The sequence below is a fragment of the Sceloporus occidentalis genome, unplaced genomic scaffold (genome assembly GCF_023333645.1).
Source record: "Sceloporus occidentalis isolate IW3139 unplaced genomic scaffold, rSceOcc1.0.p SCAF_1, whole genome shotgun sequence".
NCBI lineage: Eukaryota > Metazoa > Chordata > Lepidosauria > Squamata > Phrynosomatidae > Sceloporus > Sceloporus occidentalis.
The window spans coordinates 178,658,582-178,683,450 of NW_028316981.1; the positions used below are offsets into that span (position 1 = coordinate 178,658,582).

General features: G+C 42.0%; 1 protein-coding gene across 5 annotated transcripts; it reads left to right on the forward strand.

Annotated features, from left to right (window-relative positions):
• The first annotated feature begins 15,396 nt into the window (after nt 1–15,396).
• LOC149322870 (RNA-binding protein 3-like) lies at nt 15,397–23,219 on the forward strand. Of its 5 annotated transcripts, none has more exons than XR_016272202.1 (9): nt 15,397–15,483; nt 17,322–17,440; nt 17,531–17,637; nt 18,679–18,787; nt 18,868–18,943; nt 19,103–19,170; nt 21,922–22,039; nt 22,529–22,620; nt 22,792–23,219. XR_016272202.1 is itself a non-coding variant. In XM_089483926.1 (7 exons), the coding sequence occupies exons 2-6, from the start codon at nt 17,338–17,340 to the stop codon at nt 19,167–19,169; spliced, it is 462 nt and encodes a 153-aa protein (XP_089340052.1). In that variant the 5' UTR covers nt 15,397–15,483; nt 17,322–17,337; the 3' UTR covers nt 19,170; nt 19,552–20,184. The 5 variants fall into 5 exon arrangements, 3 of the variants coding, with proteins under 3 accessions (XP_089340052.1, XP_089340066.1, XP_089340076.1); XR_016272206.1 differs by having other exon boundaries at nt 19,106–19,170; XM_089483926.1 differs by lacking the exons at nt 21,922–22,039; nt 22,529–22,620; nt 22,792–23,219 and adding an exon at nt 19,552–20,184.
• The last annotated feature ends 1,650 nt before the right edge of the window (nt 23,220–24,869 follow it).

The window sequence follows — 24,869 nt, forward strand, 5'->3', positions numbered from 1 at the left end:
CCCCAATGTGTTGCCACACCAAGGGTATCAGGGTTGGGAACCCTGGAGCCAGTGCATTGAGGATCCATTCCCAGCTCTGAGAAGGTCATCCAAGTCTGCTTGTTAGAAGTCCATGAATGCCTACAGAAGGCAGTTGGAAGACTTTCTTTTGTGGGCTGCATTTTGATAGCCAGGATTAACCTGGCATATGATGATGTTTGCTTTTATGTATTGTTCCTTTACTAAATTGGATGCAGTAGGTATATTATATTATTCAGAGACATGGTGTGGGATATCATTATGGAGAGTGATCTTGTATCACCTCTGAAGCTAAGTATGTGAAAGAGGTTGTATCATAAGCTTTCATTGACTATGTCTACTTTGTAAGATGCATATTACATTATATTTTTCCTGATTTCCACCCCTTAAACCATTGGTTAATGAGCTATCAGAAGCAACCAGGTAGACACACAAGACAGAATATTCCAGGGCTGTAAATCTAGATCTGAAACGAGAATAGGATGCGGTGGTAGAACAGAATAATTGGACAACCAATCCAGGAATACTGGTAGTTCTCCTAGTAACAGTATTAGCAGTAGTAGTGGTGATATGCCTGTTCAAGTGACCATAAGGTCACCTTATGGCAACCCCATGGATTTCAGAGTGTTTCCTTAGACAATGAATACCCAATACATATGCCTTCTATTCTCTTCAGTTACTGTCTATCCGCATCAGCATTCATCTTGTCAACTGTGGTACTCATTGTAAACCTAGTGACAGTGTTGGTGTTGAGCTTAAGGCTAGATTCCATGGATCCACCAGTAGATGGTGCCTTGTCTATTTAAAGATCCCCAGATCCCTTTTCTCAAATGGCTCTGGCAGTGAGGAAGAAACTCTATGGGACCAGAGGTCTCTGCTCCCCTGGTTTCTCCATGGACCATTTCCTAGCTATGGGGAAACAGGGATCTCAAATCAAGCTATTAGGAGTTCTCTTGGCTTTGTTGCTTACCTTCTGACCTTGTTCTGTGGGGTGGGGTGGCGGCAGTTGCGGCAATGAGGTCTTTTCAAAGGGGAAACAACTGTGCCACCTTCTCAACAAAGGCTGGGGACTTGTCAGAGGGAAACTCATTTTCCACATGAGAGCCTTTAAGATAGCAGAGGATACTGCTGAGCAGGAGAAGATTGAAATAGGCCAGGGGGACTCATAATTCCCCCAGGGGCAGGTTCTCCCCAAAGACTGGGATGCACACAAATTAATGAGAAAGCCATTTGGCTCAGATCCTGGGGGCTCAAGTTCTTTTACAATGGGGTCCCAAATTAATTAGTTTTTCAGGTGAGTCCATTGTGCTCCCCTCGCTCTCACGATCTCAGGTTCTCCCAGAGAGTGGGGGCCAGAGCATCATGTTCCCCACAGTTAATCCTAGGGATTGTAGGAAGGAATTGGGGAGAGAGAGAGAAAGAAAAAATGTACCATAATGGTGCTCCATTATCGGCATGGGAGAAAAGGGTCACAATTCCTAAGGTGGTCCGCTGCAGACAGTGTTAAGATGTGGAAGAAGGAAACGCTTCTACAGAAGAATTCAAATAGCCATGTTAATTTGGATCAGTATGCGAAGGGATGTTGTAGCACCTTTGAAATTCACTGAGAAAATTAAGTTTGTATCATAAGCTTTCACCGTCTGAGGCTGCATCTTGTTTTTTTTGTTGTGTGCCTTCAAGTTGTTTCCGACTTACGGCAGCCCTAAGGAGAACCTATCATGGGTTTTCTTGGCAAGATTTTTTTCAGAGGAGTTTTGTCCTTGCCTTTCTCTGAGGCTGAAAGTATGTGGCCTGCCCAAGCTCACCCAATGGGTTTTTGATACTCAAACCACTACACCACGCTGGCTCTCATCTACACTGCAGAATTAATACAGTTTGACACCACTTTAACTGCCATGGCTCAATGCAATAGGATTCTGGGATCTGTAGTTTTGTAAGATATTTTGTCAGAGAGCCCTTGTTGCACAACAAACTACAAATTCCAGGATTCCATAGGAGGGGTCAATAACAGTTAAAATGGAATCAAACGGCATTAACTCTGCAGTGTGCCAGCAGCCTCTGAGTCAACCTCATCAGCTAGTTCTAAAGAAGAAGCATATGCAGTGCAGAAATAATCCAGGTTGACACCACTTTAATTGCCATATCTCAATGGTATGGAATCCTGTGAACTGTAGTTTGTTGTGGCGCCAGAGCTCCCTGACAGAGAAGGCTAACTGTCCCACAAAATTGCAGTTCCTAGAATTCCATAGACCTGAGCCATGGCAGTTAAAGCAGTGGCAAACTGTGTTAATTCTGCAGTGTGGCTGCAGCCTTCCCTTCCTCTCTTCATCAGAGTTCTGCAGTGTATATTTATCTCACAAACAGGCATTTTGAACTCTGTATAGAAGGAGAATAGTTTCTAACATACTGAAGCATGCAACTGAATAAATCAGTCAGTTTACTGATACATTGCTTTTTCTGCAAGTGTGGGGCTTCGTGGTATATCTTCATACTATACTGTTATAGCCATTATTTCATTTTAACTCCCCTGGAATCCTATAGTTTGGTGAGGGACCAATAACTGCCATGGGAGAATTCTAATGCTAAGTTCAGTTAGATGCGGTCTACAGCAGTGCTACTCAAAGTGGCCAGTGCATGGATCAGTGCTGGTCCATGAGTGATCAGCTGCCCATTCCTGGGTATTTATACCAATGGTATACATGCAGTCATTCCTCTGAGGCTAAGAGAGTGTGACTTGCCCATGGTCACTCAGTGGGTTTCCATGGCTGAGCAGGGATTTGTACCCTGGTCTCTGTTGGAAAATGTTAGCATTCTCTCTTAACTCCCTCTTTGCTGTTTAGAACAAGTGGGATTTTAGATAGCATAGTAATTTCCTGCATGTCAAACTCTGCAGTCTTCCTTAATTTACAACCTCCCATTTGCTCACTACTAGCATTGAATTACATGGCAATAAATACCTTTTGTAACACATTAAACCATGTGATTCAGGACACTTCCTTTTTTCAGATGCTACTGTCACATAAAAGAGATTCTTCTCTCTCTGTTGGTTTGCCATCTCTTCCTCCCATACCAGAAAGATGGTGAGAGTAGATATTTCTTCTTTTTCCTGATCTATTCATTAGCTAGTTAAGATGTAGGCTCCCCATGCATATGTAGATTCAGGCCATTTAGTAAACTTTTCATTAATTGAAAGCTATCTGTCAGTTTTCATATAAGCAGCATCAGACTGGAACTGTTTTTTCTGCTACTCTGCAAATGCAAACTGATCTCCATCAGGCTTAGCTTTGATATTTTTGATATTTAAATATAAAAGGACAAAGTCTTAGGAAACCTGAATTGCCCAACTGTCTCCAGAGTCGTAGTCCAACATTCAAACCAATACACCACACTGGCTTTGGGGAACTCCCATGCTGAGGAAAGCCATGGCAAACCCCCTCTGAACAAATCTTGACAAGAAAGGCTCATGATAGATTCCCTTGTAGTCACAAAATGACTTGAATACACACAACAACGCAACATAAATATGGTAAAGATCCCTTCCCTACTGGGGAGGAAAGTTGCTGGTTATCACATCAGACAGCTTAAGAAGCAATAGAGCTTCTCTCTAGCAGGGAGATTTCGAAGTACCTCCCCACCAAACAACAAGTCCCAATGCCCATAGTCCAATGCTCAAATCATTGCACATGTTGGGGGGGGGGGGGTTCAAAAAGCTGTGAAAAGGATACAGCATACAGTCTCTCCTGGGACATATAAACCACTCAAGCACAAGCTTCATCCTTTAGATCCTTTGCTTCATCCTTATATGTCCGTAAGATTAACCATCAACGTATCCATGGGCCATATCGAAATCCATAATATTGGCCCCAAAACATGCCCTCGACTTACACATAAATTTGATTTATAATCAAGTATATCTTGGACTAGCCCTGGTACTTGGCATAACTTAATAGCATCACAACATTAATAAAGACCATCTAACAGGGAGTGGGGTGTGTAACTGGGAGCCAGATACTGGGGGTCTTTAATACAACATAATTAGAGCAATATAATTCCACTTTAACTGCCATGACTAGCAGTCCAGCCGCAGTTATAACCACTTGTTTAGGAAGACAAGAGAGGATCTCTTTGTCTGAGAATTCTAAACTTGCCTCTGATCCCACAATCCCATAGGATGTTGGCATGGAGATTAAAGTGAAATAATAGCACTAAGGACTTTACCACATGAGACTAAAAAGTGGAAAGTTTCTTTGGCTGGTACTTATCATATGACGTTGTGTCAGTCCTGCTGCTGCCTTGCATTCCATTCATTACTTTGGTGCCCCTTTTCATTGACAGGCAAAACCCATCAATAGGCTCTCAATCTCACTGCTATTCTATATATTGCCTTTGTACGATAGATCCCTTCTGCTGCAGTTCCACTTCTCAGGCAGCCATGTGGTGTGAGGGGGTATGATTCTGCTCTTCTCCCCCTTTTACTCCCCTCCCCCAGCGATCGTGGCTGCCAACACCTTCCCAAAGCCAGCTATTCAGGAGCTGGTTGGTAGCCAGGATCGCTTTTCCCCCCTGTCTCCTGAAGCTCAGGGCTGCACTGTGAATGTGAACACAGCAGCCAGCTTTGGGAGGCAGTCATTCCCCCCCACCCCAGTTCCTCCCAAAAGCACTGTTTTGCAGTGCAGAAAACAGATCACATGACCATGGGTCAACAAAGCATTATCATGGAAGAAAGTGTGAAAAGAAATGATGCCAAAGAATGCTTGCATTCTTAAACTAGTGTAATCGTGGCAGGGCAGCAGGCTGGTGTGATAAAGTCCTAAATGTCTATAAAAGTCATCCTTTTATATCTGGAATAGGGACGATGTGGCCCTGCAAACATACAATTCTCAACAGCTTCCATTCTTAAACTAGTGCAATCATGGCAGGGCAGCAGGCTGGTGAAATAAAGTCCTAAAAGTCGATAATGCAAAAGAGCCCATTGTGTGTCAGAAGACAGAGATATTAGTGGGTTCCATTATTTCCTTTCAGATATCGAAGTTTCCTTCTACAAGAAGTTCCCCAATGTATCTGGCTTGGCTGGGGGCCCATTGCTTTCTCCCACTGCTCCCTCCTCCCTCCATGCTGCCGTCACTCCTGCCCGTCGACGTCACCGGACAACTTTCAGCCAGGATCAGCTAGACCAACTGGAGGCAGCCTTTGCAAAAAACCACTACCCTGACATTTACTGTCGAGAGGAGCTGGCAAGAGCTACTAAACTCAATGAGGCTCGCATCCAGGTACCTATCTCATACAGCTCAAAAAACATGTGGAACATGGTATATTGGATACATTAAAACATGTGGACAATGCTATTGGATATGTCAATGAAAAGGTGCATCACAGTAATGAAAAGTGACCTACACCAAGCCTTTAAGAACAGTAACTAGAGGTATGTCCACACTGCAGGATTAAAACAGTTTGACACCACTTCAACTGCCAAAATTCTAGCCTGGGATTTGTAATTTGATGAGGTATTCAACCTGGTCTGCCAGAGAGCTCTGGTGTCTGATTAAACTACAAATCCTAGGATTCCACAGGATATAGTTGTGACAATTAAAGTGGTATCAAACTGATTTAATTCTGCAGTGTGGATACACACTAAAATAGAAATGTGAAGTTTTGGTTCATAGCGGGGGGGGGGGGTTGAAAAAATTCAGGAAAAAGAGGGGATTTAAAAAATGGACTATGGCATTTTTCTTTTTGAAAGATACATAAAAAATGTTTAAAACAAGGTGATCACATTTTTATTCCCCCCTAAATAATTTCTAAAACCTCCGTAAAACTAAGGCAATGTATGCTACCTGATTTCCTTTTCTCCATTCTTTTTATGGAAATGAATAGAGAAACTGAAATACTTTCCTCCCTTTGATGGTTATGTGTGTGTGTGTGTGTATGTATTTTTGCTTGCTTATAACAAACTGGCAGAACCAAAGAGGTTACCATTACTGAACATTTACATTTCAGGACCTTGTAATTCTATTTGTAAAAAGTGTTAATCTGTTATTCTCAATAAACTGTTATTTGAATAGACGTGACATGTTAAAACATGATACGCTAAAACATGACCATTTTATGCTAAAGAAATGTATACATGATACATTTAATGTTCCTGAAATGACTTTCCTTTCAATCTGGAAAGGGTGCCAATATTGCATTTCACCACATCACAATTTTTCTGAATATTTGCAATATTTATGCAGAAAAAAATGTGGGAAAGGATTCCTCCACTCATGGCTTCAAAATGTGTGACCATTTTACATCTCTAAATTAAAACACACCCCTGTCATCCTTTTATATATGGAATAGGGACCATGTGGCCCTACAGACATACAACTCTCAACAGCCCTAATCAAAAATAGCCGGGAGCTGTACTCCAATAACTGGAGGGCCACATGATTCCCACTGTTCCTTTAGAATATGAGGAAACAAGGGCTTAAAAAAGAAGAAAGAAATCAACTTTAGAACCAACTTATTTCCTTTTATATTTTGAAATCCAGGCAATATTAATTCCTAGTAGAGATCTCTGTGTGTGTGTCTGTTTATGAGTCTTATTAACATCACCTGCGGTGGCATCACTAGGGGGTGCAGGGGTGTGAAGCTCACTGGGTGACACCACAGAAGGGGTGATACCCAGTTGGGCTGTCTGCCCACTGCGGGGTGGTGTGCTGCACAGGAGGTGGGCACATGTCTCTTCCGCACTGCCCTGCCTCTCCCCACCGTGGGGGGCATGGCAGCAGGGAAGAAGGTGAGAGCAGTGGGCACACGCCTCTGCCAGCTTCCCCACTGCCCTGGCTCTCTTCACCAAGGGAGCCATCACAGCAAGAAAGTCGTGGACAGCGGATACATGCCACTGCCAGAGCCATGGCAGTGGGGAAGCCCAAATGAGAAGCCCCCCAGCCCCTGACCCTCCCTACCATCCCCTCTCAGATATTTACAAAATGAATCAGAAAGCCAGATGGGTGTGCAAAATCAAGGTGTATGCTTACAGTTATGACAAACACTTACCTACAACATCTGCTTAGACTTCCAGGCCCTACACAATTCCATCTATTTACCTTCAGCATACCTGTGTATCAATGGATAATAGTTTCTTCAAGCTCACTGTCTGCATGATTGTCATTTTTATTTATTTTATTTTATTTTTTTACAACAATTAGAGTATGATTTGTCCATTCTGGATGTACTGTACAAGCCTATCACTGAATTTTTTGTTCATGGAATTGATTTATCTTCTTAGCTCTTGACTACTGATGAAAGACATCCTTGATTATTCCAAATGCCTGGAATGGCCAATGAGCATGCGTGTGTAACCTGCACAAGAACAATATTATGATTCCACTTGTGATTGTCATGGCTCCATCCTATGGAATGCTGGCCTTTGTAGTTTGCTCAGAGGCACCAGAGGAAAATTCTCTTGCTGAATTTTTTTTTTTAACTTACGCCCTCCACTGCTATTCCCAAATTTCCATAGGATACAGACATGACAGTTCAAGTGGAATCATAGCACTATAATGGTGTAGTGTGAACGTATCTCTTAAGATATTTTAGCTGGGCATAATTTTCACAGTGTGCATTTTATCTACTTTTGTCTTGACAGGTATGGTTCCAGAATCGGCGGGCAAAACAGAGAAAGCAGGAACGAGCTGTACCCAAATGTGCCACTCCTGGTGTTCTCTCTGTCTGTCCCATGCCTGCACCTCCAACCCGACAGTATCAGTACCCACCCACCCTTGGGTCACCCCATCACCTGTCCCGTTTTCCTTCCACCTACGCTCTGCAACCTCCACCGTCCCTTGCTACTTCTACCCAGTTTCCATGCCCTGTCTCCCACCACCCTCAAACCTCCCGCACTCATGAAGACTGGTACACCCCTATGCGCACTATTGGTTCCCCCACAGTTGCTCCACCACCTTCCATGATCTCCCTGAGCCTTGATCCCAACACCCACTGGAACTGAGGGCCTCTTTGTCTGCAAAGCTATGGATAAGGTTCATCCATGCAGATTAGGACAAAGACAGTCATAAAGGTACCAAAGATATACATCATTGTCTTGTTTCTTCTGTTGATGGAGGTTTCCTGGAAGATGGTGCATGGGTTCGGCTCTTCCAGTGAATAGTTCTGAGCAGCAAGGACATCTGCAGAAGATCACACACATACACATGGGCAACAACACCTTTGAGGCAAAACCACCTGAGGAACAGTCCAAGTGCTATAACCTATCTCAACCCCTGGCAATCTTGTGACAATTCATCTGCCTTGGTTCAGGCCTCAGAGGGAGAGAAGAACTACTGGACCTGATCCCCTTCCTCACTGCCATTCCCTTCTCTTTTTGTGCTGTGTCTTTTTAGATTGTAAGCAGGGAATAATTTCATTAAAAATAATAATAATTGTAAGCCGCTCTGAGAGCCTTTAGGGCTGAAGGGCGTGGTATAAATACCATAAATAATAATAATAATAATCTGCTGAAGAACACCCATGCCTTAGCTAAAGATGACCTATGCTTTACTGACACTTCCTTGGGATGCTCTTGAATGTGCACTCAGCTCATACACAAGATTTTGGCCAGGTTTACTAGGCCTTATATCTAGTGGTATAGTGGAGCTCAGTGCTTTTTATTGGCAGGACTCTGTCATCATTTACCACCCTCCTTACACTCCTCTGTTTCCTCTGAGTTTATCCACAATTCCCACATTACGTGGAGGGGAAACTGATTTACCAATAAACAATGCATTGTTATGAACTATCCTTGTTGTAAATCAAAGTATTTGGGAGTAGCTTGGTATTTAGTTAGCAAGACCCATTGGATGTACAAAGGACTTGCTTCTGGTGGAGTTGAAGACAGCTAATTAAAAAATAGCTTATAGAGAGCCAGTGTGGAATAATGGTTTGAATGTTGAGCGATGACTCTGCAGACAAAGGTTCAAATCCCTGCTGGGGATAGCAAGAGTTGTGGTCCAATACATCTGGGGGTACCAGATCAGGGAAGCTTGGCTCAAAGGCTACCAGATAAGGTCACACATCTTGTTTATGCCAAGTTCTGTCAGTCTTGGCATTAAAACCAGATTTTAAAACTTTTTTAAAAAAGAAATATACAACAAAATACATACATACAGTATTGTTGGAATATGTATAAATACAGCCCTTCCTCTTCCTGGCCTGCAGTTAATCCCAACACTGAATTCCCGATCACGCACAGTGGTCTTACACTGCAGCTTCTGGATGATACTTAGGTTTAGCTATCAAGGAAGATGTCTCTGCATGTATATTTTGTCTCCACAAAGGCCATTGTTTGTGGAAAAGCAGGCTCTGAATGTAATAAATAAATATCTTATATCTGACCCAGGAAGGCCACTGTTTGTGCTCTGTCTTTGAAGTGTGTCATATTCAGGGCTGACTTGAGGTATCTGGCCACCCTAGGCGAGAAATATTTTGGCACCCCATGTCATCATCCCTCATAATTATTTTCACCCCTTGATTTCAGCTGTTTCATTTGTGAAACACTATTGCATGATCACTACCAAAAATGCAAAACATGAAAACAGACTAGTTTGTTTGTTGTAAACAGTAAACTGAAGACGACTGGTGACTGGTGTTCCGTGTTGTGGCACCAGGGGTAAGGCGGGTGAGGGTGAGAGTAGAGGGGCTGTTGACTGCGGTTATGTTCAAGGCGCATGTGGAAGGCGGATGATGTACCATGTGACCGTACCACGGAGATAAGGGTGCGCACGTTTATGTTTTGGCCATTGTACAAAGAAACCGTCATACGGTAGCTTGCTTTTACATTGCTTGCTGTAATGAGTTTTCACTTTAATATTGTTTAATTACACAAAAAAATTACACAAAAAAGCTGCCAAGCCACCCCTAAATTTTGCCACTCTAGATGGCTGCCTAGTTCACCTATATGGATGAGCTGGCTCTGGTCATATTGAAGAACCTACCATTCCAAGTCAGCACTTGAGAATGATGGGAATTGCAATCCAGTGTTTCAGGAGAAAAGCAGATCTGAAAGGTTGCACCATCTTTCAGCTTGTGCTTTTCTTCCAGCTCCTTTCTGCAAGTGTGTAGATCTGTGCAGTTTGAGTGGCTTTATATACTCTCCAAAATATCACAGATAAAAATAAGGACTTTTGTATGCTAGTGACACATTTCAAGTTTTATCCGATGTCTCAGTGCCTTATGGCAATTCTGCTCCCTCTCTATCATTTTAAATTCTGTTTTAGGTTACTTTCCCACTACAGTTATAGTACTATGATTCCATTTTATCTGCCATGGCAACATCCTATAGAAACCTGGGATTTGCAGTTTAGTGGGAGGCATTTGAATTCTCAGCTAGGGAGCTCCTCTGAGTCTCAGCAAACTACAAATCCCAGGATTCCATAGGATGCAGCCATAGCAGATCAAAAAGAATTACAGTGCTATAATTACATAGTGTGAAGGGCCCCAGGGTATTTTTTGTTCCTTTATGGTAAAGCATCCTACACTCAACATTGACAGTGAGGTGGGTTAAAAACCAACAGAGATTTGTGACACTTTAAAACTAACAAATTGATTATAGCATAAGCTCTCATCACTTCGTCAGTTATAAGGAGTTACTATTCAGCGTATCAGGTATTCAGTATGTTGGGAAGAGTGGGATGATGAAAGCAAAGGGAAATTAAATACAGAATGTATTGACAGTGACAATTCCTTTATGAACAGTCACCATTCACAAAATGGTTACTGATAACACAGCCGTGTTGGCTCTGTGTTAGTTAACTTTTGGTAACAGTTTTTAGGTCTGCCTGATTTTTACTGACTCAACAGTAATGCTTAACATCACAGTAGGTCTGGCTTTATTACGGTCCAATAGCAATGCAAACAACATTCAGTGGTGACATCTATTGCCTTGGTTATCCTGGGAGATGAAAATGATGGAAAGAAAGCAGCACCTCATTACAAATATACACATATATCAGGGGAGGACAATTGTAGTAGGAATGGGGTCTGTATTCAGACTTGTGGAACTACCCTGGGGCCACACATCTTTACATTATATATAAACACATATATTATTGTATATGGATATGCCCCTAGATGCATCTGCCCACCTAGTCAAAGATTTTATTAATATATACTTTGTGGGAGAGAGCTCAGATGCATGTTCGCTCCAAGCATCTGAGCAAGTAGACCAAAGTTCAAAACACACAGCAAAAATCATCCAGTTTGAGATCTCTTTAACTGACCTAGCTCACTGGGAATTCTGGGAACAGTAGTTTTGTGACACATTTAACCTTCTCTATCAGAGAGCTCTGGTGCCACAATAAACTACAATTCCCAGTGCAACTGCCCTTACAGAGCCAGGGAAGTTAAAGCAGTCTCAAACTGGATTATTTCCTCAGTGTGTTTTGGACTCAAGTGTACAAAAGCTTATGCTACGTCTTTCACTCAGTCTCAAAGGTGTTACAAGAACACTTTGCAAATTGATATTCCAGAGTAACACAGCAGTGTTTCTGAATTCTACAAACATATAGAGGTTCATAGAATCATAGAGTTGGAAGAGACCGCAAGGGCCATCCAGTCCAACCCAATTCTGCCATGCAGGAACTCTCAATCAAAGAATCCCCATTGACAGATGGCCATCCAGCCTCTGCTTGAAGACCTCCAAGGATGGAGACTCCACTAAAATCTCAGAGGAAGGAGTATGTTCCACTGTCGGACAGCCTTTACTCTCAGGAGGTTCCTCCTTATGGTGAGGTGCAATCTCTTTTCCTGCAGTTTTTTTAAATTTGTTTTTATTTATATACCGCTATTCCAAAGATCATAGCGGTGAACAGCAAGTAAGCTAATTAGCAAGTAAGCTAATTTGCCCCCAACAGTCTGGGTACTCATTTTAGCAACCTCGGAAGGATGCAAGCCTGAGTCGAGCTTGGGCCCTTTTGATGGTCTTGAACTCGCAACCTTGTGGTTTCGAGTGAATGGCTGCAGTACAGGCATTTAACCACTGCGCCACCAGGGCTCCATTGTTCCATGTCCTATTCTCTGGAGCAGCAGAAAACAAGCTTACTCCATCCTCAATATGACATCCCTTCAAATATTTAAACAGGACTATCATATCACCTCTTAACCTTCTCTTCTCCAGGCTAAACATCCCCAGCTCCCTAAGTCATTCTTCATAGGGCATGGTTTCCATATCCTTCACCATTTTCGTCTCCCTCCTTTGGACACGCATTTTGCAAATGCATCTGCAAAGTTAAAATAAGGATGGTGGACAAAATTCTTCATGCATTATGTAGTTATGTATACACGACTTTAGTTGTGTAGCTTAGTGCCTTTTGGCCCAGACGCACACCTCCACCCCCCACCCCCACACACAACCGATTTTATTGAGCATCAGCTGTGTGGAAAAAGGAGTCCATTCTAATGGTGATCAGGGTGTGGTGGGATGATGTTTCCACCCAGGGACGTAGCCAGGATTTTAGGAAGGGGGGTCCAGAGTAAGTGCCACCATTATAATGGGGCTTGGGTGCAGCGGCGCAGCAGCACATACCATTCATTTTTCTAATGGAAGGGGGGGTCCGGACCCCAAGATCCCCCCCTTGGCTACGTCCCTGTTCCACCCCCTTCCCACCAACCAGCAAGGCTTGAAACAAGAAATCTGATAGGATCGTGCTTTAGCACCGATTGTGGATGTAACGAAATTTTATAGGTTGTTGTTGTGTGTTTTTAAGTCATTTCCAGCTTTTGGTGAACCTAAGGCAAACCTATCATAAGGTTTTCTTGGCAAGATTTGTTCAGAGGAGGTTTGTCATTGCCGTCCTCTGAGGCTGTGAGAGTGTGTGACTTACCCAAGGTCACCCAGTGGGTTTCATGGATGAAACACTCAAACCACTACACTACATTGGCTCTAGTTAGGTACATCACAACTACATTGTCATCTGTGAGATGTTCTGGAGCATTATATGTTAAGAGTTTGACTAATTCAGTGTGCATTTTTCACATAGACATTTTATTTGTTCATTTATTGGATTTATATTCTGTTTGTTGTCCCCAAATGGGACTCGAGGCAATTTACAGTAATATTGAATTACAACGAGTTAAAATCCCAAGTAAGAGCAAAGATTAAAACGATATTTAATTAACGGCACAATTAAAAACAAATTAAAAACATGTCAATAGCTGGCATGGCAGCAACTTCCTAGACAGATGGGTCATGAATCTCAGATTATCAGATTGCAAGGATTAATGGAATTGCATAAAATCTTCAAGTACAAAGAGATATCACTGAGCATCAAAATCAAGATTGTCCATGCTACAATATTTCTGATTTCTATGTACGGTTGTGAAGGCTAGAGAGTGAAAAAAGCTGATATGGGGGGGAAATCACTCATTTGAAATGTGGTGCTGGAGAAACGTTCTACGGATACTGCGGACTGTTAAAAATACAAACAAATGGGCCCAAGAGCACATCACGCTTGAATTTATGCTAGGAAACACAAAAACAAAACAGAGAGACGTGTGTATTTTGGTAGAATTCAAAACTATAATAGCTGCGTTCAGTATGTAGAGAGATCTTGTAGCAACTTTAGTTAATCTCAAAGGTGCTAGAAGGTCTCACTATACTGTGTATTTTGAAAAGGATGAGATGACGTGACTCGTTGTAAAAAATGATGGTAGTGCTCATTAAAGTGGGAGACAACAGGGAAAGAGGAAGACGGCTTTACAGGTGCATTCACTGTATCAAGGAAGCCACAGCCCTGAGGTCTCTCATTTGTAGGGCCATTGGAAATTAACTATGTAGAGAGATCTTGTAGCACATTTGAGACTAAAGGAAAGAAAGAAATTGGCAGCAGGAGCTTTTGTAAAGTGAGATGCATCTGAGGAAGTAGACTTTAGTCTTTCTTTTCTTTAGTCTCAAAGGTGCTACAAGATCTCTCTATGTACTGATTCTGCAGACCAACATGGCTATTATATCTTTGAATTCTAAGTAAACCTATGCATATTTTACTTGGAAGTAATTTCCATTGTGTCCAGCGAGCTGCGAGACTCATATTGCATGTAGGCCTAAGAGAGCACAGTGACAGAGGCCTGTTACAGACAGCCAAAATAAAGCTGCTTCGAGTCACAGTGGAGGTATGGTGTTTCAATCATGCATGCGTCCTAAGAGTCCAGAAGCCACACCAAAGCCACGCTCCAGTCCTTAGGGCTAGAGTGTGGCTTTGGTGCGACTTCTGGACTCTTAGGACGCATGCATCATTGAAACACCATATCTCCACTGTGACTCGAAGCAGCTTTATTTTGGCTGTCTGTAACAGGCCAGAGACTCCTTTTTGTTGTAGCGCATTGAAGTAATGATACCATTAGAGAGAAAAAAGTATGAAAGAAATTAAAACACTAATTAGACCCCACCCCCACCCCCTCAGTTAAAACCGATCTTTCAATCTGTTCAACCACCTTCTTCCCTTTTTCCAGGCCAGATACACACTTCTCCTTTTGTTTCTTCTACTTGCCCGACAGTTACAATAGCTTGTTTTGTTTTGATTTTCTGCTCTAAAATGAGAGCAAAAGTACACTCTTTAGGTGGGGAAAGGCAGGAGGCGCACAGAAGGCCTAAAATCCGTGGTAAATATTGTGTGTGCATACAGTGCATGGCGTAGCTCTGGAGACTAGGGTTCCAGTCCTGGCTCGGCCATGAAACCCACAGGGTGAGTTTATTGGTAAATTATTGGTAAATATTGTGTATGCATGGCATAGTAGTGGTTTGGGTGTTCAACTATGGTGCTGGAGAGCAGGGTTCGAATCCTGGCTCGGCCATGAAACCCACCGAGTGACCTTGGGCAAGTCACACTCTCTCAGCTTCAGAGGATGGCAATGGCTAAGCTTCTCTGAACAAACCCTGTGATTGGTTCGCTTTAGGGTCGATTTGGAGGCACAATAGGCTTATGGATATCAACAAACGCCAATTAAATGCCTTTACCAAACCACTCAATTGTTTGTTTATTTATTTATTTATTATTTGGTCTTCTCCACATTCCCCATTTTTTTATTTATCCCCCTCTTTCTCTCTCTGGTGAAGCCAGGTTTTTAAAAAGACATTATTTCCTTATGTGACAACAAAGGGGACAGCGCCAGAAACATTTTGGCGACGCCATTTATTTCAAAACCGACTTTGAGAGGGAAGAAAAAGCCAGACAAAAAAAACTAAAAAAGGGAAAATCCCCGGATGTAACAGGAGGAAGAGGCGAACACCCTCAGAAACAGAGACAACCATTGGGGCAACAGTCACACAGAAAAGCGCATGCGCAGGGGCCGGAGGGGAGGGGGGAGAAAAACGGCGGGCGTCACGTGACCTCCTCGCGCAAGAGGGAGGGGGCGGGCGCCTATATAAGCGTGGTGCGGGCTGTGCCTCGGCCGCATTTCCCGCTGCTCCAGGATTGGTAATACCTTTTTGTTTTGGTAAGCTCCGTAACAGTATAGAGGGGAGGTGGGAGGGTTATAAAGAAGGGAGGCGGGAGGGATAAAGGAAAGGGAAGTCAGGGCTCACTAAGGAGTACGGCGAAGGGGTCTCTTTTAAAAGCGCGCGCACGTTTGTTTTTTTTGTTTGTTTTAAGAGGCCTTGGCGGCGTGCTGCGCATGCGTAGAAGCCCCAGCTTATATGTATGTGTGTGGGGGGAGTTCTTTCTGGGCGGTGGGCGCGCAGTGCGCATGCGGAGTGGAAGGAAATGCCTGGCTCGTTGAGGGGGGCGCTTGGCCCGTTGGGCGCGAAGCGCGGTGGCGCAGCCGGCGCCATCTTTGGCCCTCGCTTCGGAGCTGGGGTTAACAAGATGGCGCCCGAGGCGAGGAGGAGGAGGCAGCCCAGCCTCTCCTCTTCAGACGGCGGCCATTCTGCCCCCTTCCACCGCCACTGTCGCCCTCAGGGCAACTGGTTCCACTTCTACCGTATTGAAGGGGGGCTGTTTGCAGGTGCTAATAAGTAAACCCCTGTTTACTAGGCTTCATGAAAAGAAGTGGAGGGGTGTCACAATACAATACAATAGAATAAAAGCCATTTTAGAGGGGCTCAATAATAATAATATTTTAATGATAATAAAATAAATAAAACTTAATTATACCCTGCTTTTCTGCAATCAAAGCAGGTGACAAGATTAAAAGACAGTTGATGTATGTTACATACAGTCTACAATACTATATCTAACCCTCCCCTTTAAAAAAAGGATTAAACAACACAATTTAAAATCAGTTGTTAAAATACTAATAACAACAACAATCAGATGGGAAATAGAGTGGTACTTGAAGATACTTATTTATTTATACTCACAATAATAATAATAATAATGACATTTATTTCCACCCTGCCTCTCCGAACAAGATCAAGGCTGTTTACGTCGATAAAACCCATACAATACAATAGAGTAAAAACCATTTTAGAGGGTTTTAATAATAATAATATTTGCAATGATGATGATGAAAATTCAGTAAGTACAAATATAACAATGACTATAATAAAATATGATTAAAATCATTAAAATGATGGCTAACACAAAAACAGGACAGTCAAGGGGTAGTCAATAAGATGGTCCATATCAGTGGGGGCGACTGAGTCAGTTATTCAGGGAAGGCCTGCCAGAAGAGATCCGTTTTGACTGCTTTGTTAAAGCCTTCGAGGTTGGTTATATGTGGGATCTCCTCCGCCAGGCCGTTCCATAATCTGGGAGCTGCAGATGAAAAGGCCCTCTGGGTAACCACGGCCAGCCTGGTCTTCGTTGGCGGCAATCAATTTTAGGGCCATAAAGTGGGATTTGAAGTATTCTAAGCGAACATTCCCAATCCAACCTTTTAGAACTTTGCCCATGAGGTCCAGAGTTGGACTAAGGCTTCATCCGCACTGCAGAAAGAATCCAGTTTGACACCATCTGAACTGCCTTGGTTCAGTGCTAGGGAATTATGGGAGCTGTAGTTCTTTGGCACCAGAGCTTTATGACAGAAGAGGTTTAAAAGCTCACAAAACTATAGTTTCCCAGGATTCCATGGCCCTGAGCTGTGGTGTCAACCTGGATTATTTCTACAGTGGGGATGAAGCCTTAGTCAAACTCTGGACCTCATGGGCAAAGTTCTAAAATGCACAACTTGGAACAGTCAGTAAGGAAAATCGGGAGCTCTATTCACAATATATTCTGCTGCCTTGAAATTTTAGGGCAGTCTGCAGCTGGGCCAGTGGCTTGAACAGGAAAGTTTTCTCACTTCTATCTCCAGTCCTGATCCAGATCTGTTCCTTGTGCATCTCTGTTTTTCAGACTCCTCATCACCATCATGTCTTCTGAAGAAGGAAAACTGTTCGTTGGTGGACTAAATTTTGATACTGATGAACAAGGCCTGGAGCAGCATTTCAGCTCCTTTGGTCATATTTCTGAAGGTAAGCAAGTTTGGGTATTTAGGTGGAGGAAGCTACCTTTAGCATTATCATGAAGAGATTCATTGATCTGTTTTTGCATTGTGTTTCTAGTTGTTGTGATCAAAGACAAAGAGACCCAGAGATCAAGGGGCTTTGGCTTCGTCACCTTTTCCAATCCTGACCATGCATCAGATGCCATGAGAGCCATGAATGGAGAGGTAAGGATTTTGAGAGTTCTGCTGTTGAGTTTGTGGCTCACTTTTTAAAACTGCCCTGACTACTTAAAGGATGCGAGACAAACAGTAGTCTGCCTTATTTGGCTTGATTTTGGTTGTTAAAAGTTACATTGTTTAGAGTCGAGATCAATTTAACTGTCCTCATTCCGATGAGATAAGGAATTTGCAAGACATAACTGTCACCTGATTCACTTTGTGCCTACTAGGCTCGATGTCTTAAAAATGCTGAACAACAAAATGAGCTTGTACCATCAGCCATGCCAATTTATTGTTGAAGGGAGATGTTCATGCTAACAAAAGAAAAGCTGGCACAAGGCTCCCATTTTGTGCACTTGACTGATCAGTTTTTCCCAGAAATGCATGCGGATCAAACTTAGCTTTTCAAAATAATACAAAGTGTCTCCCAAAAGGTTAGGAGTAATGCAAAGTATGGGTATGAAGGCAGATTGCCATCCTTGATTTGTGTAGAGCTGGGTAACAGAAAAATCTTGCATTAACATGCAGAGCACTTAAAAACTAGTTAATTGCTTCTGTTCATTTCACATTGTGATGGCAGACTTGTGGTTGTAATTTCAAAAAGATTGGATTGGGAATGTTCACTTAGAATACTTGAAATCCCACTTTATGGCCCTAAAACCTTCTAAAGTGGCTTGCAAAAGTAATTGTTAAAGTTTACTGGTCAGATTTAAGCTGATGCTGTTTTAACCTAATCTACATTGAATGCCAGCCAAACCTTACTTCAGGATAAGACCACTGAACTCTTTGACTACATTTACTCATTTCAGTTAATTAAGAATTAAGTTACTGTGTACTGTTTTAATTTCTTTTATTTCTTGATTACCTCAGGAGCCCTTAGGGACTGAGAGGCAATACAGAAATATCTTTATATTGGATGAAACAGGACTTCAGTTGGAAAAAAAATATTCTATGCATATGGCAGTTCATAATTCCATTAGATAAGATATTCAAGTGAGTTGTTAACAAATCTGTTACGTGCAATTAACATAACCTGTTCATTATCAGTCTGTAGATGGACGCCAGATCAGAGTTGACCATGCTGGAAAATCTTCCCGTGGATCCAGAGGTGGTGGATACTTTGGAGGCAGAGGGCGAGGCCGTGGATATTCTCGAGGTGATGGTTACATTGGACTAATGGTGAAAGAGTTGGATTGCTGTTGGTTCAGCTTTCATTAATATGTTGTTTCACTGCAGGTGGTGGAGACAGAAGCTATGGTGGACGCTATGAAAACCGAAGTGGAGGTTACAGTGGTTCCCGGGATTATGGCAGGTAATTAAGATGGTGTGCTCTGCTTCTTCATTCAGTTTGAGCAGAAGTTGGGAAAGTTAGTTTTTGGACTGCAAGTCTCATAATCCCCCAGCCAGCATTGCCTTTGTGGGATTCTGTGATTTATTCCCAGGAATAAAAGATAAATTACTTTGCTTTCAGAAGTCAGGGAGGCTATAATGACCGCTACTCCTCAGGAGGCTCTTACAGAGACAACTATGACAACTGAGGTAAGTGCATCCTGGGAAGGGTTTGAAACAATGACTTGTCAAAATGCCCTTAAATTTTCAGTGTTCCGACTTACACTGGCTAGTGGCAGAAACTACAGCTCCTTACTGAGTTGTTAATATCAAAGATCGTTGTTTCACAAATCTGCCATTTACTCAAGTCAAACATTGCAGGCCTCCATTCTCATTACTGATAAGTAACTTAAATGCATGTTGGACCTTTAAAGATATTTTAACTTCAGATTGCAAAATTGTCAAGAGTGCTAACTGGGGGAGGGCCAGAGAATCCTAGCAACACTAATCTAAAAAGTCTAGGAGTAGTGAATTACTGCAATGTGTCCATATGCTTGTGCCTTTATGATTGTACCTGCTTCTTGTCCTCAGCTCACACCGAGTAAAAATCCTTCCTGAATCAAGATCGTCCTTCCAATGGCCGTATTTATAAAGATTTTTGGAGCTTCGCTGAATCTTGTTTAGTTACCTACTTGTATCTTCCCCTATATAGCTTTTGTCACATGCAGCCTGAAAGCTTCCTCTGCAAGATGGTCTGTTTAGATTTTGCTCAAGAGTTGGTTTTTTTCAAGAGTGGTTTTTAAGCATTTTTGAAACCCAGTTTTATTTGTCGTGCTTTCTCAATCCAAGGTTTCTTTTAACTTGACACATGGGGTCCGACAACTTAAAAGTGACAGAAGCTCAGCAGACTTTTTTGAAAAAGTGCGATGCACTGAATTTCAGCTTCTTAGTATTGCAAGGGAAGGTGACAAAAGTGAACCACCTTGGTATTACTAAAGCATTAAATGATTCACATTGGTCACTAGTAAAAGCTGTTTTACTGTAAAGTAAACCCAGAACACAAATTTGAACTTTGAGAGGTTCTTGAAAATGTTTGTTTATATTGTCCTTTTTTACTGGAAGAAACATGCATAAATCGATTGACATTGTATTTGAAGTGGATAAGGAAGTTCCTGTACTGAGTTTTTGGCTTTACGAAGCCCATTAAAATCCCATCTGAAACAATTCTCTGCTCTTGACCTTTAACATGATATTGCACTTGCACAACTTGATAATTCAGGGGCACATAAAGTAAAAGCATGTTGGGCCTTATTTTGGGTAAAGTCCAGGGTTAGTACCCTGGTAATAAGTTTGTTATACACCAATATATGTTGATGCGAAACAAATGACACAGAACCTGGCAACATGTGGCGAATTAGTTGGAAACATCTATCTGCTCTTCTGTAAATTGTTGGAGCATTGTCTAAGCATGATTTAAAGCCATAATCTATAGAAGCATCTTGCTAGTCAGGTTGTACCCAAGTAACTTCTTATCAAATGGCTCTGATTTTAAAGGGGTGCTATCAAATATAATCTGTATCGGCCAAAGCCAATGTTTCTGATCTTCCAGAATGTTTGAAGAGGTGTCAGTATCAACATTGCAATGTTTTTGTGGGAAAATGAATTTTGTACTGCTAAGTGGGTGGCAGCCAGTGAGTGGTGGTAAAATTCGCCCTGAGAGTCTCCTGACTTGAATCTCGGTGGACTATCAGTATGGTGGTACCTGTATGTAATTGGGTTTTCTAGCTTGCCCATCAAATGGTGAATTATGTAATGAAGTCTTAATTCTAGTAAGCAAATCACCATTTCTGATTTGGGAGTCAATAGTATGGAGGGAACAAGACATGGAATGTTCACCATCAATGTAGAAAAGCGCTCTACTGCATGGTAATGACTTGGTAACTTCAAAATTCTTAAACCTTCAATTAATTGTAATAACACCTAAGGGTTAGTGGCACTTGATCCAATTGCAATACACTTTAGTACTGCTGTTGGTGAGAAAGAAAATATGGGAAGGAATCTCCTCACTTGTACAAAAATAGGATGTGTCCTATTTGGTTTGGAAAAACTTGGCTTTGTTGAGGTGGTGAAGGAAGCTCATGAAGCTTGGGGGGCCTGTGGCTTTGTTCAGGTTTAAGGCTGAACTGATGTTGGTACCTAGATGGGCCTACCTGTAGTTAGCTCTGTCCTGTTCTTACACTGTGAGAATTCTCTGCTAGCGTGTGGAAACCAGTGTCCTTGGAGACCCCGAAGTGTGTTGTGCCTCCTTCAGTGCGAACCATGTGAGACGAAAGCTGCTCTTGGCTAGTTCATTTGTGGAAATAGTCCTGTATTTCGAGGTAACTCTTTTGCTCATGTCTGCATCTTCTCTTCCACAGAGCTCCATACTTGTGGCTACAGCAAACCACTGATTACTGCTTTTAAAAAAATAGGCACGTCTGGGGTCTCCTTGGGACCCCAGAAGAACTTGGACTGAATCTGCTACTATTTTTTTTAGTCCTGGGGGGAGGGCCTCCTTGGCTCCTGGGACTTGAGATTCTGCTTTCTAAAAGGGAAAGGCAGTCAAGTAAACTAAGATTCATCCAGTTGCCTCTGATACCAGTTTTGTCCAATATCTTGTAATCATGACTACTGTGGACCTTGGACTGTTACTTGGAAAGGTTTTTCCCAGTGCAGCATGGTTTGGGTGTGGGAGGCTTCTGTTTCCACTTCATAAAACAACCTATTCTTAATATGTGGTGGTTTTGGTCAAGGATCTAAATGTGGGATAAGAATCTGATAATATACTACCTTGGGAAATCTCCTGAGTGCTAGGTGAACAGCATCACCTAGGCCTGGAGTATTCTTTTAGAACTGCATAATTTGCTGGAGTTGAGAATTTGGATGCTCTTGTGTTAAGTGATACTGACTTGTTTTTGGCAGGTAAGAAAAGAGTGGTGGCTACTGTGTCCTGAAAGGCTATTTCCCATTTGATCAAGCTGTGGAGTACTGGAATATGAGATGGACTGCTCTACTCAGGATCCTGAATCCATGCTATGCAGTAAGCCAAGATTTTCTCTCCCTTCAACAGTAGTATGAAATCATGTGACTTTGATTTGAATTCCACCACTGTTGAAGCATGGGGCTCTCCCTGCAAGACAATATCCATGTTAGACTTCAGTGGGGGAAGAGGGTAAAGGGGTGTGTGACACTTGAATTTGTTCTATGCTTTAGCAGTCACAGAGCACAATTAAAATGTTATGAGATACCTTGTTTGTGCATGAGGTAGAGACCCTGAAAATAGTAGTGTCCATGCCTGCATCAGTTTGATGCCTGGTGATACCCTACACTACTACATGAAAGTCGCAAGCAGCCCATACTATTGGTTTTGATAAGTTGGAAGCAAATGCTTTTAGAACTGATTCAAAATAATGGGTAATGCTGTATTTGTAAACTGATAAAAGTAGTTGTTAAAAAAACAGCATTTTATCCAGCTCTCTGGTATTGGGGCAGCCAATACTGTATAATGATGAGGAGTTGCTTTTTTCAGATCTTAGCTGTTGGAACATAAGCTGCTAGAATATGTCAAGGGAAGAAGGATGATGCTTCTGGTGGAGGAGAGCAGTTCAGCGGTCAAGACAGGTTTGTTTAAAACTGTAGAAATACAATTGAAGTGAGGGTGGGAACAAAGATACACTTGAATTAAGGACACAAATACCGTAAAACGCCTTTGGCACAAGCTGTATGTTAGCTTGCTTTGCACTTAACCAATGCCTTAGTTCACTGCTTATTCAGTTTTTTATTACCTATCAGGTTGATGACATTGGAACTGACATCAGTCGGCTGATACAGCGTGGCAGCAAAGCAAAAGAACTGTGATTTCGTACTGCATGTAGTGTTATTGGAATGTAATTACTTACCAGGACACTTGGACAACAGGATGGTAATTGTGTTCTTGTCATTCAAGTTCAAATGGAAGTGTACATCCAGCAAGTTGTAACTTTCCTAATTGCAGATGCTCATTCTTGTGTCTGATGCCTTGTGTGTGTGTGTTCTAACGGGGGTAAGTTTGTACTGTGCTTAGATGAAACATCTTTCTGAAGTCTGCAACATGAAGACTCCTGCAGTATAAAAAATCTTCACTGTAATGATGCTTTAAGAACAAGCTTTTGAAAGACTATGCCATGGCATCTGATTTTAAAGCTGTTCTCTATTTTTAATAAAATTGCTTTGATAGAATAGTCACTGGCTCAGTGTCTTTCTGCTTGTGATAATGCTGACAAAAGGAGTCTTAACATATCCATAACCTTGGAAGGAAACAGTGCACAATGTTTAGATGATAGTATAACTTTCCTGAAGGAGTTAACAAAGTAAAATTCACTTAAAACTTAAACTTTAAAGATAGTGCTGGCAGTGAAACAGAACAATTTTAGATCAGCTATTTGATATCAAAGTAAGCTGCTGTTCTTACAGTGAATGGGAAGTTCAATGAATATTCACATTGCTAGTTGCCCCAAGTTTGGATTAAAGCGGGTAGGCAACCTGCGGCCCGCGGGCCGGATGCGGCCCAGCGAGGCCTTGGAACCGGCCCCAGCCCGGTCCTGCTGCCGATTGCCGCTGGGGCCTTTGGCGTCTCACGCGAGGGGCATGGTGGGGCAATTGTCTATAGAAGCCTCAGAAACATGCATTTATCTTAACATTTTTTTAAAAATCAGCAAATTTTTTTGCGTGTCCTCTATTTTTTATTTAAAAAGTGCCCTCCATTTGAAAATTTTGTCCTACATTTGTCCCAGTTTATTTATTTATTTAATTTTTAAAAAATTATTTAATTATTTATTTTTTGGCTTCGGCCCCCCAGTTGTCTGAGGGACAGCAACCCGGCCCCTGGCTCAAAAGGGTTGCCTACCCCTGGATTAAAGGATGCTGAAATGCAAGGCCCATTACAGAAGCAGCCTTTTAACCCGTTCTTGTCATTTTTATACCTTGTATTTCAAAGTCCTTATAAAATGTATGGAGCATACATTTCATAATTCAGACCTCATATGCTTATAAATTAAATTTTAACATGTTAATCCTTTTCATAAGAATGTTAGTGGTGACATCAGTTAGGAATTCTAAAGAAGAACCGCTTGTTGCTCAATCTGCCACTGACGGCCGAAGCAAGTTGGCCTTTGTGTATTAAGCAATTCTGATTTAAAATCCTGTTGCTGCAAAGGCTGAAACGTAAAGTGAAGACTCATTTCTCCTTTCCCATGGGCTGTTTCAGTAAGTAATGTAGCAGCCTGATACGATGGGATTGGAAACCATTGCTGTGTGAAACTAGATCAGTACATAAAATTTAAGACAACTACAGTCCAATGTCCAAACACTGTCTTTTTAAAACTTTACCTTCCCTTTTTAGTTCCTTTCCAAGAACTAACTTCCCCTAAATGCCATGAAAGCTGTTTGAAAGCTTCTTTGTGAGAGAATGCTTTCATACTGAATTACGAAACTTCTCTGGCATAATATGTCTATTTGCTAAACATAAACAGAATTTTTCTTCACCCATTCAGGAGGCTGCTACCATAAAACTAATCAGCCCTAAAACTTGATAGAGCTAATTCAAGAATACAACTGGGTGTCAGTATTGTAGGTTTAGGAATAAAAGCAAAAGCAGCACTTTATTATTTTCTAGCTAGACTTCTGTGCTGCTACTTTCCTCCCAAACATTTGAGTGGCATCTTTTCTCATGGGATATAATTACTGGTACTGAGCTTTGGTTCCCAAAGCTCTTTACTATTGTCTTAGGGTAATAAAGCTTTCTGCTACATAATAGGAGAGGCAAAGACAGGACAAACAGCATGTCTTCCTTCTCTGATGCAATAAATGCTTGTGCAAAAGACAAAACTTGC